This window comes from Cladophialophora psammophila (assembly GCF_000585535.1).
Source record: "Cladophialophora psammophila CBS 110553 chromosome Unknown aczJe-supercont1.1, whole genome shotgun sequence".
Lineage (NCBI taxonomy): Eukaryota > Fungi > Ascomycota > Eurotiomycetes > Chaetothyriales > Herpotrichiellaceae > Cladophialophora > Cladophialophora psammophila.
The window spans coordinates 1,361,421-1,375,496 of NW_006912922.1; the positions used below are offsets into that span (position 1 = coordinate 1,361,421).

The 14,076-nt window shown below is 50.4% G+C and overlaps 4 protein-coding genes across 4 annotated transcripts; 1 reads left to right on the top strand and 3 right to left on the bottom strand.

Annotated features, from left to right (window-relative positions):
• Window positions 1–3,006: 3,006 nt before the first annotated feature.
• On the bottom strand, window positions 3,007–4,440 carry A1O5_00484 (O-acetylhomoserine (thiol)-lyase; the record flags this gene model as incomplete). The annotated part of the gene is made up of 1 exon (XM_007741103.1): window positions 3,007–4,440. The coding sequence occupies one exon, from the start codon at window positions 4,438–4,440 to the stop codon at window positions 3,007–3,009; it is 1,434 nt and encodes a 477-aa protein (XP_007739293.1).
• A 992-nt stretch (window positions 4,441–5,432) lies between these two features.
• A1O5_00485 (uncharacterized protein) lies at window positions 5,433–7,049 on the bottom strand (the record flags this gene model as incomplete). Its single annotated transcript, XM_007741104.1, has 1 exon — window positions 5,433–7,049. The coding sequence occupies one exon, from the start codon at window positions 7,047–7,049 to the stop codon at window positions 5,433–5,435; it is 1,617 nt and encodes a 538-aa protein (XP_007739294.1).
• Window positions 7,050–7,600: 551 nt separating this feature from the next.
• A1O5_00486 (homoserine O-acetyltransferase) lies at window positions 7,601–8,965 on the bottom strand (the record flags this gene model as incomplete). Its single annotated transcript, XM_007741105.1, has 1 exon — window positions 7,601–8,965. The coding sequence occupies one exon, from the start codon at window positions 8,963–8,965 to the stop codon at window positions 7,601–7,603; it is 1,365 nt and encodes a 454-aa protein (XP_007739295.1).
• A 511-nt stretch (window positions 8,966–9,476) lies between these two features.
• Window positions 9,477–13,419, top strand: A1O5_00487 (uncharacterized protein; the record flags this gene model as incomplete). The annotated part of the gene is made up of 6 exons (XM_007741106.1): window positions 9,477–9,890; window positions 9,948–10,497; window positions 11,297–12,210; window positions 12,263–12,301; window positions 12,357–13,311; window positions 13,364–13,419. 6 exons carry the CDS (start codon window positions 9,477–9,479, stop codon window positions 13,417–13,419), a joined length of 2,928 nt encoding a protein of 975 aa, XP_007739296.1.
• Window positions 13,420–14,076: the final 657 nt, after the last annotated feature.

Genomic DNA, 14,076 nt, shown 5'->3' on the forward strand with positions numbered 1-14,076 from the left:
GGACGAAATACTCGATGAGCACTTCCGCCAATACTAGGTACACATACAGATCAACTGTCGTCGGAGAGAACGCCGCCATCATATACTGGGCTCTCTTTGACCTGGGCCGCACCTGGGCCGCCATGTTCAGTTCAAGCACCTTTATACCTCCTCTTTAGGTTCATCATGCTTTTCTCTTCTACTGATTGGGTTCCCGGCCACTGATGACCATGCAACGGACTTTATACTCCATCGCCTCGCGGTCGAATCAGCCACTGCTGGCTTCCGCGACCCTTTCCTTGGGAGCGGCTCGTTGAACTCCCATGACCGAAGAAGATTATGGACCAGGATGCGATATTGTCGGGTTGTTGCCCTGTCGGAGGCGAAAGAGGTTCGGCTGTATTCATGGGCGCTCTCCACGGTGATAGCACTCGAGCAGATCGGAGAGGCTGTAACTGTTGTATGTCATGTGGACCTGAGGCAACCAAAGTCAGCATCTTCTCCTGAAGTACATGCTCTTCGTCTTCCCTGTTTCAGACTCATCGAATTGATTCCCATGTATAAGCCGCAGACTGTAGCAGAACATCATCAAATCCAGCGCCCAAAGGTCCAGGATTCTCGCCAGACTCTTCCTCTGAAACTCGATTACCATCCATGACGCCCGATGGTGTTCTGATTGGAGCGAGAGCGGTCGAAGGCGCACCGCTGAAGGTATCACGCACACTGGATCCGATCACGAATTATGGACAAGACCGTCTCGGAGCTCTGCCGAATTCTCTGTTATTTTGAGATCGGAAATGTTTTCAAATATTTCATACGATGGCAGCTAGTTCTCCGCGATATTAGCGCTCGCTGGCTAAGACAGTATGGCGGTCACAACAAGGATGACCATTCCCCCAGTCTCGCAGCTTTTTTCGCATGTCCCAATCGCAATCATTCAGTACGCTCTCAGACAGACAGCAATTCCATCCAGAGTCAATCTCCCAACTGGAAGAGAGTTTCAAGAGAAACACGGGGTCGAGGAATTCACAAGGGTGAGCGCAACGCTAACATTTACGTCTCCGTCGTAACTCTTCCTTATTTTTTTTTTGGTACGGTTATTATATTGTAATTTGAGATCGCAGACACTAATTCAGAACTTAGTGGATTACTCATAGCTAACTTTGCTCCTGCTGGGAACTCTGGTAGAAGGATTCAGCGTCAATTCCAGTTGCCGCAAGCATAAGGCTTGCAGATGTGAAGAGATAATGGTGCTTTCCCATCTTCCTCTACCGCATTCAAATCATGAACTTCAGCCGAGGTACGACCAGTGGCGGACAACGACATTGGACTGAATGTGGTGTGGAAGTCAGCTTGGGGCTCTAAAGAGGAAGACAGAAAGCGTATCATCGAGTAAGGGAAGACAGACGCTCGCAGGGGAATGATATTGAATCGACTATCATCCAAGACCTATCACAAGCCAAGACCCGATTTGGCAACTTCCCACAACTTAACGAGAAGGTCAATAGAGCACTGATCATGGACAACACGACCAAAGAAGTGCATTGTAAGTTCTTGATCTTCCAAATCGGATCTGTCCTTGATCTTGCAGAGCCCAGCAAAATAGGAGATATCTGGTGTTGCCAGTCGCTTCACTGAACCGAACAAGATGGCCTCGATGGAGAGAGTATTCCATACGGCGCCTGGAGACACGAATCACGAGCAAGTTTGCAAGATTTGACGTACAAATAGTCGGCCAATAGAACCGAAAGTAATTTTGCATTGATCCATCCTGGGTATGCCTCCTATATCTACAATTTAGTCACCTGCATGTAGCTAATGACGTTGGGACACTGGCAGTTGAGGAGCCCGGAACAGGATGGAAGCTGCACGGATGGAGAATTCTTTAGCAGACCTCATGTTCTTCGCCCTGATCTCGCAATTACACCATTGGAAAGAAGGCATCTCTTGGTGAAACTCGATCTCCAAGCACACGATGTCAGGAGAGACGTTGCACCAAGGTTGGAGAAGTTGCGGGGCGGTTGGACGTCAGATGCGGAGGAGCGAAAATCTCAGCCTCGCCTGCTTTCGCTTGCTTGTATTGAACTCGCTTCGGGGTTGCAAAGTCGAGACGGCAATCCTATTGTGGATTGTAGGGAACCTATTCTGGCGACATCTAAAGCGATTGGCCTATTCTATCACCTGATACGCATGATCCTATATATTCTTGCCCGTTTTTTCTTTTTACGTCAAACTGCTGCTCGTATATGTAAGAGTGGTCAACAGGTTATTCTATTATGGTACGAGGTTCCTCGAAACGAGAATACGATGATTCGGCCTTCGCGAACGTGGTGGGCTGGTGTTGCTGTGCTCATCGAAAGCGATCCCTCTCACCTGATAGACATTGCCGAAGTCAATCAAGTGAACAACAGGTAACGGTGTCGGCTTCCAGTACCGCGCCGAGTTCTGTCGCTGCATGCATACCACCTTTCACCACCGCTTCAAAACACAAACGCTTTTGTACCTTCTAGATGTCATCATGAACAACCGCGATGCTTCAGGACAGGTCCTCCTTGCCGCTCCCTTATGGGTGACGGGATTCATGAGCCTCGCTTGCGAGGTTTCCATCAGCATGCACGAAGACAAAGAAGTACAAATTGAAGAGCCGCAGGCGGCGGGCGATATTGGGTGGATTTATGCCCGGTGAAGATTTCGAATAAATCGGGATGGGGTTGCTTGCCGTACGGATTAAATCAATATAATACAAGGTTTTAGTTTGAATTTTGGAAAAAGGTCATCGTCGATGTCTTTTTCTAGTCGATTGGTGGCTAGGATGTGTAGGCACCGTGACTCCAAGTCGATGTATGAGATTCGTCCCCCCGGGCCGCCGGGATAATTCAAACAACGTTTCACGATTTACACACTTGTCTCGAGCGTCTGGGATGGTAGACTTTTCGCCCTGGACAAGCCAACAGAGCTCTAGAGCAGTGACCGGATGGTGTTTCGGGGCCCCGCTTGCCAGGTGAGCAATCGATTCATCCGTGTGTCTTATACACTCGTGGCCACCTCCTCCTTGACACCATTAGGGTTCGGTGCGTACAATGTACCCTTGGACCATTCCTCGCCCTCCATTCCTTTCTTCCACGTCGGGACCCAGTCCTTGGCTCCCTTCAGACCGGCGGCCTTGAAAGCCTGCTCGAAGTCGTGAATGATGTCGTTGATGTGCTCCAAGCCGAGGCTGATACGGATCATGTCGGGGGTGACACCTCCCTTGATCTTCTCTTGGTCGGGAATCTGCTGGTGGGTGGTTCGCCAGGGATGAATGATCAGTGTCTTAGCATCACCGACGTTAGCCAGGTGAGAGCAGAGTTTGAGATTGTTGACGACAGCTTCGACTTCATCTATGTTTCCCGCCACACCAAAGGTGAGGACCGCTCCGGCTCCCTTCGGTAGAACACGCTGAGCGAGCTCGTAGTCGGGATGCGATTTCAGACCTGGATAATTTACCCACGCAACACAGGGGTGCTTCTCAAGCCACTGCGCAAAGGCAAGCGTATTGGCGACATGTCTGTCGGCGCGAACTGGAAGTGATTCGAGGCCCTGGAGAAAGAGCCAGGCGTTGAAGGGCGACATACAGGGACCCAAGTCTCTCATCGCATCCATGCGAAGCTTGGCTGCGAGAGCCTTGTAGCCATAAGTCTCCCAAAACCGCATGCCGTGGTAACCCTCTGAGGGTTCAGTGAAACCGGGGAACTTGCCAGAGGCGGACCAGTCAAAGTGGCCTCCGTCAATCACAATCCCGCCCATCGATGTCCCATGGCCGCCGATCCATTTGGTGCATGAGGCCGTGACGATGTCTGCGCCTTGCTTGATTGGCTGCGCAAGATATCCGCCCATGCCGAAAGTGTTGTCCACGATCAGCGGGATACCCGCCTCGTGGCAGACATTAGCGATAGCGTTGATATCGGGTACATTGAATTGGGGATTTCCGATGGTTTCAATGTACACGGCCCTGGTCTTGTCGTCGATAAGTTTTTTGATCCCTTGCGGGTCTTGTCCTTCCATGAACTTGCAAAGGATATTGAACTTCTTCATGTAAACTCGGAATTGATTGTGTGTGCCGCCGTATAGGTTCATGGTGCTGATATAGTTGTGACCTGGCTCGCACACTGAGGTAATGGCCATAAATTGGGCGGCATGGCCGCTGGCGGTAGCGACGGCCCCCACGCCGCCTTCAAGCATCGCCATCCTGGTCTCGAACACCGAGTTTGTGGGATTGCCCATTCTAGTATACACATAGCCATCCTTTGACCATGCGAACTTACTTGCACCATCCGAGGCGTCGGTGAAGTTGTAGGCGCATGTTTGATACAGGGGCACAGCCCTTGAACCGTTAATGGGATCTGGCTGCTGTCCACCGTGTAGAGCGACAGTCTCGTATTCTGGAGCTTTGCTCACTTCCCCCAAGTGCCCGGAAACCATATTTTGCTGTATCTGTCGTCGTAGGTAGAAAGGGGCAATGAATTTGTGGTGAGACAGAAACCGTGGATTAATTGAGGTGCATGAAGATATAGAGACATTCAGTTGCGGTAACGACAGGTGTCTATCTTGACATATTGTATATTCAACGTACAACTCTCAGGCAACCAGCGTCGTCGAAACGTATACTCTATCACGGCCTTTGCTACGAATAAAGATAACGCACCTCCTTATCTCGACAATTACCGGCGAATGGAGGATAGCAAACCCAGGAAAGGAGAACGCGCTCACCACTCAAGCGTGACAGCTTGTTTTGGATCTCTAATTAACGAGTGTTTGCTCCCTGGTTACCAGGATGCAGTGCATACCTGCATCATCTAGTTTTCTTTCCAAAGGCCGACGAAAGATGTTGTTTGCTGATTGGTCCCTCTAAAGTTGTGTGGCGAATGGCGCTTATCAAAAGCAAAGCCCGCGGTCCGGGGAAGGACATCAGGTGACATTGACCCCTGACCTGTTGCTCAGAGATGATACTGCATTTCGGAGATTCTTCCAAGCTCGTATTGATAAGGCATCGTTAGATATCGTTGTTGAACTAATCTCGGGCCATAAGTTGATTGACTGATTAAGAAGAAAGAGAAGTTCTATCTGTGACACCAGCAAGTGCCAAGGTGCGTCGTGCCAAGAGTCCTCTATCTTGCCTAATAAGGCTAGTCCAATTAGATTCAGGGGTTTGAGTCTATTTGAGGCGCAGGAGGAGAGAGTCTTCTGGCTGGGAATATCGATGACTGTCATGGATGGCAGAGGCATAGGGTTGTCAAATCTTGATATATATTCATTGACATTACGTTCTATCTGGAAGCTAGAAAAGGTATTTGCAGGAGACGCCCAGGCCGATTCCTGAAGGCATGCTGCAGGGAGGCATATGAATCATGTTCAGTAAAGCCATGGACCTAGTGATGTTAGATCAGTATGCTGGAGGAGGGAAATGGTGATGTTTATTGCTCACCTCTTATGAGAGAAATCTCGCGCTCCGCGTGTCCAGGAATTCGCATGACTTGCGAATGGATGACCTCCATGGCCAATAGCGCGTCTTGCGTCCTCACGACGAACGAAATATTGATCTCACTCGCTCCTTGCGAAATCAAATGAATATTGATCCGAGCGCTTGCCAAAGCGGAGAAGATTTCAGCTGCAATCCCTACCATGTTTTTCATTTTATGACCGACCACCGAGATGATTGACATTTTCGGCACGATGCTGGCTGAGCCGAACTCTTCGAGTTCTGACAGGGCTTCCTCAATTGAATCAGAGACATTCACCAATCCATAAGCCGATACAGCCAGACTGAGCGACTGACGGCTGCTGCTTGCCAAGTCGACGGAAAGCTGATGCTGTCCAAGGATGCCGATAATCTGACCAAGGAATGCTTGGGGAGGCAGCTTGCCGTTCGAAGTGATATTGACGAGAGTGATTAAATCTTTTGCTGTAATGGCGGTAGGAACTCGTTTAGCCTGCTCCTTGCCGTAGTATCCGTTTGAAGTCATGAATAATGAACGACTGATCTCCATCTCCGTAGAATTGGGTGCCTGCACTGGACTCGGGCTAGGCGTTGTCGAGTAGACGACGGTGCCGGCGCCGGCAGGATCCTTCACATTCTTCAAGCGCAGGTTGATGTCTTCTTTGTTCAGAAGTGACATTGTCAGAGGGTGGATCACCTCGCTGCCGTAATATGTCAACTCGACCGCCTCCTCCAGCGTTATCATCGGCAGAACTCTGGCTGTTGATACTTTCGTAGGATCGGCTGTAAAGATACCAGCAACCTCCTTCCATATCTGGAGCTCGTCAGCATCTAATGAGACCGCACACAGCGCAGCACACAGATCCGAATATCCACGGCCGATGGTATGCAGTAGCGAATGTGGCATGGAGCCAAAAAAACCAGTAACGACTGGTATTTTCCCCGTCGCAGAGCACTGAAGGATTGCATCTTTGACTGCGCCTCGAAGTCCCTGGAGGAATAGAATAGGGTTTTGTTTGTAGGTTGCTTGCTGTTCACGAGTCGAACGCTTGTCTGCAGTTTGGACAATATTTTCTAGATTCACCATCTCTGCTTCAACTCCTCTGAGTGACAACGCGGCAGCAACCACCAGGCAGGACAGTTTCTCTCCAACACCAAGCACCCTATCTTGCGCTCTGTCAGATGCTTCGCCGATGACCTGAGTGGCCTGTAAGAATCTTCTCAAGGCTTCACATTCTTTGATAATGTTCTGTCGTAACAGTTGAATGATCTTCGACGCGGGTTGCAGGGCACCCTCATTGGGTAGAGATGCTGCAACCAAAAGATGTTCACTCTGAATAATATCGACAACTTCGTCGAAATCAACCGTACATGCCTCCTCTGACACAGCGCAAGCTAACGCCCTTAGGAGAAGACTTGTTGTACCGGCTGACTTGCTTGCGCTAGAACGCGCCGAGCAAATCACTGCGACGTTGTAGTCTTCCAGGTATTGTGGAATAATAGATGCTGTAATCGTGTCCAGCAGCTTGCCAACACTGGTGCCGCCATATTTCTGAACAAGCCATGGTCGATATTCCTCTGTTCGTGCAATCATTTTGTTCCCCCTTAGCCTGTTTTGTTTGCAAGGTATAGCGCCGCAATGGGTGAAGATAATACAAAGGTCACATCCAAAAGGACTATGACCGGACAATATTATACAGATAATGCTCTTTCATGGGGCCCAGGGGCCGTGCCGGATGGATGACACTGATGGGGGCCTCAGGACGACAAGTCTGGAACTTGCAGTCCCCGAACATCAACCAGGCAAATAGATAAGGGCAGAACCACACTCCGACGGGGATTGACCTGATTTCGGCCTAAAATTTTTCGATTTCGATACAGTCTACCCTCAAACCCCGGGCGGACTAGATCGGTATCGACCAATGGCCTTCAAATGCGAGTCCATCATATGGGATTCCGAAACGGACGAGCCTTCCTAGCTAGCAAGCCACGAATTTGGCAATTGTGCAAGTTAATCTGAAGAAAGAATCACAGCCCAAAGGCTGGGCTATTTAGTATTGAGACAATGTGGAACATTCTTTTGGTCATTAGGTAACAAAAAGAAGAAAAATAATCTATCAAGCATCTCGCAAGAGCATACAATCATTAAAAGGATTCCAACTCGCCGAAGACACTATCCGTTACAACTTCTTCGTTATCGTCTTCGTCGTCACCGAAGACAGGAGCTTCGAAGATGTTGGCATTGTGGTCCCTAAGAAATGTACTGATCGGTTCTTCCATAGCTGACATTTCTAGCAGAAAGCCGTCATGTCCATCGGAAGAGTCAAGCTTCATAAGTTTTGCTTGAGGTAGAGAATTTGCCAGGAGTGTCTGCTGTTCAGACGGAAACAACAGGTCTGAATCTATGCTTACCACAAGTGCAGGTGCTGTACATGTCGCCAGAACGGCGGCCACGCTTTCAGTGCTGGGATGCTCTTCAGACGGCAATAGCATTGTTGTAGTCCGCCCTCTTGTAATATCGTGAGAGTCCATCTTTCGCAAAAGGTGGATGTAGCAATTGGCGTCAAAGCGCTTCAAAAACTTGTCCGCTTGGTACTGCATATAGCTTTGGGCTGAATATATTGTAGTCGGGCCGAAATTGTGCGCCTCTCTTTTCGAGGCTGCTGTGTCGGGGATGTCGTCTCCTGCCTCAGTTGGTGGTGGAGAGGGTAAGGAGGTCATCGGTCTCGAGAAAGACTGCGACGGCTGTTTTGATCCAGACTTGCGTCGACCGAATCGTGATTCAAAAGAAGTGTATGATCGGTAGGTGAGCATTCCAATCATTCTTGCGGCCCCCAAGCCTTGTACGGGCTGACTTTGAGGATGAGGAGCATAGTACCCTCCGCAAAATTGTGAATCGGCTTGGATACATCGTATTTGCGATGTGTTCCAAGAAATCCCCCATGCAGTCTGATAAGCTGAGGTCGATACGGGGATGATTGTCTTAACGTAACCTGGAGGTGTACACAAAGGCCACTCAAGCGCGATCATGCCGCCCATCGATCCACCGATGACCGATGCAATCCGCTTGACTCCCAGCGTGTCGAGAACCATTTTCTGTATCCTCACATCGTCTCTAAAAGTGGTATCTGGAAAGCTTGGCCCATAGGTCTTCCCAGTGACCGGGTCTGTACTTAATGGTGATGCGGAGCCGTACGGCGACCCGAGTGAGTTGAAGCAAATGACAAAGAATCGGCTTGTATCGACAGCCTTTCCTCGGCCGATCAAGGGTTTCCACCAATCCTCCACATCACTGCTTCCAGTGAGTGCGTGGCAGATTAAGAGAACATTGTCTCCCTCCTCACTCAAGGTGCCCCAGGCGTTGTAGGCTATAGGTACTCGGTGGAGCTGTTGACCCGATTCTAAAGTAAACGTGGGTATGACAGCAGTTTTCAAGTTTCGCACTAGGCTCGTGTAATAATTGCATTCTGGTTGAGAGTTGAGTTCTACCCGAGGATTAGAGAATGACATTGAAGACCCTTGGAAAAGTTCAACATACCAACCTTCATTGCGCCTTTTCTTTTGGGGGCGCCTAGAGAGACGCGTAGGATTTCGTGTCTCGTAAAAGTCATGCTTTCTCGAACTGCTCTTCCTGATTGTTACGAGGTATTGTTTATGTGGTATATCGATAGACGAGAGGCACTTCATCGGGTCCACCTGTTATTGAACGTGTGGAGCAACCCATAAGGCTTCGGCGAGGACAAGTATCTTTCGGTGTTTGCTTTTCGGGCTTTGCTTTGAAACGGTTTCGCCAGAGTCCGGAAAGTGGGTCAGACACCGGAAACCACCACGGAGTACCTTGTACTTGTACACCAATGCGATATTGAAATTCCCAAGTGTCCGTGATAGGCGCAAAATATGAAATTAATGTCGGGTATCTGGTCAGAGTATGACGCGGAGGTGTATCTCTGAAGCACAAAAGGATGTCGTGTTCTGGCCAAAGTCCTGCTGCTTGCACAAAGCACAGCCCTCGGTAACAATTATGTCGACATCGGCAAGTTTTAAGGTTGCCGCAGTACAAGCTGCTCCGGTCGCATTCGATCTCCCTGCGTCGTTACAAAAAGTCAGACACTTCACAAAGGCCGCTGCGCAGGAATGCGCTGATCTCGTTGTCTTTCCAGAGGGGTTCCTCAGCGCATATCCGTGGCGTTACGCCTTCGATGCCACGATAGGAGCACGAGAGCCTCGAGGCCGCCAATGGTTTTCAAAATACTATAATTCGGCAATGGCGATTCCTTCCGCCGAATTTGAGGAGCTCCGGACGATTGCAAGAGACTACAACGTGTTCCTGTCACTAGGGATAATCGAGAAAGAACGAGGAACCCTGTATTGCACAGCAATACTCCTCTCGAGGACTGGCGACTTGCTGTACGCCCATCGAAAACTCATCCCCACAGTATGTTTTCCTTCCTTGGATATTGAGGATTCAGCGACTGATGATTGTTTCTCCCAGGCGGCCGAACGACTCGTGTGGGGAAGAGGAGCAGGAGATGGACTTCAGGTTGTGGATACGGAGATTGGCCGTGTAGGCGGACTCATCTGCTGGGAGAACTATATGCCTGCTGCGAGACTGTCTTTATATCAACAAGGGATCGAGGTCTACATCGCACCGAACGCGGATGACTTGCCTGCATGGGTGGCATCGATGCAACACATCGCCAAAGAAGGACGTTGTTTTGTTATTTCATGCAACCAGTTCTGCAAGGTGGCCGATTTTCCGTCTGACTATCCACCCTTCTCACCTGGACATCATGACCGACAACGAGATGGCTCTCCTTGGACCCCCGACGCCATTCTCAGCCACGGCGGCTCTTGTATCGTCGGACCATTGGGCACATTTATTGCCGAACCCGTCTGGGATCGGGAAGAGATCATCTATGGGCAACTACGGATGGACGATCTCATACAGGCCAGAATGGACTTCGATCCGGTCGGAAGCTATGCGAGGCCCGATATTTTCACGCTAACCGTCAATAGAAGGCCTGGAGACCATGTCGTTTTCAGTGAGTGAGCAAGGCGTAGTCTTCCGATCCAGAGCCTCGCTACCTGTTATGTGGCGTGACTAGTTGCCAGATACCTACCAAGTAGGTACGTGGAATATTATACCAGCACATGGCTGCAGAAGACCCCCTACCGCCACGAGCAATCTAGGTATGTTTACCTAGTGTAGTTAGAACCTTTGGGCGACTAGGCTAGCGTACCCCTCTAATTGGGTGATAAGAAAAGTTGCTTATCTCTACGAAGGATTGCTCACCACATAACACACGCACTGGGTAACAAAGGGTGCCAAGTCCGGGGGGCCCCAAGTCAATAGCATCTTTCTACTGATTAATATATCACCTGGAGTCTCCCTTCTCATGTGCGCGTCCATCTCGTCGCCCAAATTCCCCCGCTCACAACACACTAGTTGACGTCGAGTCTTGCAAGTTGGGAAGCGGCATAAGAGCACTTCCAAAACCCTCACGCTCTTCAATACGTCTGAGACTCTGGCAAGTCAGGGCCCCGAATCTCCCCTGCAGGCCTCATGTCTACTTCTACCCTCATGGATAGCGAGCCTAGGGCGCCCAGTCAAAGCCGCCGAAGGAAAAATATCATGCCGCCGGTGAAGGTGGCGTGTACATCTTGGTAAGCGCTGCTGGATCGAGCGTCTACTTGCGAATTCCTCTTATAACTGCGATCAAGCCGTGCGTCTCGAACACGATGTGATGCCAAGGCTACATGTAACAATGTATGTGGTGGGTGGTGCTGCGATTGACTTAGACCGTGCCTGATATTGTTTTTAGTGTCTGATCAGGGGCAAAGAATGCCGCTACGTCAAAAGCAATCGTGGCGGGCCTCGGGTGTCGCGCAAAAAAGCCATTGTGGCAGTAGAAAGGCAACGGCGGGCCGACGAAGCAGCATTTCAGACCCAAGAAATTGCCCCAGACATTAATATTGATTGGGATGCACTGATCCTGTCGTCTGAAGAGATCCACAACGACCTCATTGCTACTATGATCGCCCCCGGAGCTGGGTTGATCGATGTCGATGATGAGGATGACTGCGATCAAATCTTTGACAATATTTTCATGCCGCCCTCCGAAGGCGACGACACAATCAATGCCTTGGACGACGATCCGCAGGGAAAACCCTACACGCCAATCACTCGGAGCTATCAAGACAGCGAAGCCATTCTCAATGCCTACTACATCTTCATCCATCCATACTTCCCAATCCTGCCGCCGCCGGTGACGACATTGCAAGTTGATGACCCGGCGAGCGAATCGAAATTCTTCGAGCCAGCATCTCCTCTGGTAATGGCATTGATGGCGATTCTTGTTCTGATCCCCCATCCTGAAGACGAGTACCCGGACAGCGATGAGTCCGTATGTCTCAGAAGGCAGCGAGCGCACTCATTCTCCCAGATGGCCATGGAGAGCATCGAGATTGAGACCGAGCTGCTCGAATCTATCACAAACCCGTCTGAAGCTTTGGATCATCGTCGACCATCAGTCGATCGCGAAAAGCTCCATCCATGTGTGCCAGTGGAGCTGGAAGGTGTTCTGGCACACTTATTGCTGAGTATCTATGAATATGCTCAACGGGGGAATCTGGCGAAAATGAGAAATCGAGCCAGCCAAGCATATGATGCTGCTATCAGACTCTGCCTGCACGACATCTCTGATCTTTCATTGGACGAATACACAGAAGCGCGTCGGCGCGCCTGGTGGATGACGGTAAGTCGATGAGCCATGTCTAGTGGAGAATGCCCGCTGAGCTGGATCCTAGTATATCGTCGTCCTGCAGGCCTCCATTGTCAGCAGCACGGTAAGTCTTATCGTTGAGGATCGATGGCAACCACTATCTAATCCTGCTGAGCCAGCCTCCAATCATCTCGATTGATTTTCATCAGTTCAAGACTCCTTTGCCAACAGTGCCAGCGGACCCTGACGCGTGGCCGTTCTTCATCGAAGCCCAGCAGTGCATCCTCAGGTGTACCCAGTACACTGTAGCGCTGAAGAAGGCCCTCGAAGCCGGTCTGGGGGACAGTACGCTGGATCAAAGAAAAGCCATACTTGAGAGTGGAATGGATTCAGTCCATTTTAGATATGCGTCCTCCCCGACCGAACCGTCAGCCCTATCGCCCACAGATGCGGAAGAACACACTCTCGCCAACTCGCTGCGGTTGCAGGCGCTGATCAAGCTGAACAGTGCGAGGATCAAACTCCACCGATATCGCGCTTTTCAAGACGTCCCAATATTTACTCGTCGTCACTGCGATCTAGATCAAGCCGATACATCTTCTCCGCGCCCGCTTGGATGTTCCTGTCATGCCATGTTACCATCTGCATTCTCCAACACTTCGCCCAAAGGCTTTCAGTCCGGCAGCTTTCCTGGGCCTTGGTCGCAGTCGCCTAACGGGGGCTCTTTAGACGCATCTAGCGACCACGCTGACGCGCTGACCAAGGGAATATCGATTACTGACCTGCCAGCTGCAAAGACTTGTCTCAAAGCCGCCCTTGCCATCGGTCGGGCGTTTGAATCATTTCCTTACCCCAATCCAATGCAGTTGCCACTCCCTATGCTTTCTTCACCCATGCTGTCAACTGCCTCCTCCACTCCGACTCCACGAACGATGCCGTCATTTGCCTGCTGCGCCATGCAAAGCTGTTATACGTTGCTCACCCTGTGCTATAAAAGCCTAGAAATGCGGTGCGTCAACCAAAGGAGTTCCGCCGCCGACAAGGGCCTTGAGGATTTGTATGCCGGGGTGGGCCGAGTTCTGAGGGCGCTGCAAAATTATGCAATCGCGTTCGAGGCTCTGAACGGCATGACCCGTAAGTTTGTTTCGCCTCGACCCCGAGAAGGCTGACGCTGATTCGGCTTCAGAGCAAGTAGAGGAAGCCCTTGAGGCGCTGAAGCGAATACGACAACACAATACCTGATCGGATTATGTTCCTCGCTTGAAGAATGGGTGAAATATTGAGTCATGACATGAATGATGACAGCTGGCCTAGACCTTGATTTTATTGAGAGCAGTTGAGAAAGGTAGATATCAAAAGGGGTTCAATCGCTCAGGAGGCGAGGAGGTTTGAGACCTTGAAGCGGCAGTTCTTAGAAGTGCCAAGAAGAGGGAGGCACAAGAGGCTCATCTCTCAACCAAACTCGAGGTCATCATCCACGATCCATCATCAATCATCCATTATCGGGCACATCTCCATGTTAGCCATCTTCGTGTCCCTCGGATTCTTGCCTTGCAGTGAGAATGACTTGGTTGGGATATTCCAGCCTGATGGACACGAGTCGCCCACCCTGGAACTACCCCCGATCCCCTCCTATTGAGGTAGTTTTCGCTGGCCAGATGTCCACTCCCAACTTCATACTATCCCTGACTAGTCAGCGATGATAATGGTGGAAGAGAACGAGTGAGAGGCTGCACAGGGCAATGGAGCTTAGCTGCCCGTGGGAATTTCTGCGAGAATGCCTGTTATTGACTACAGGTAAGCCTGCTCTGGGTTGCTAGTGTTTGGTCCCCGGGGGGAATGTCACATCTCTGCCGAGTATTACTATGGGGGAGAGAATTGCGTGTTGAATTCTTATGG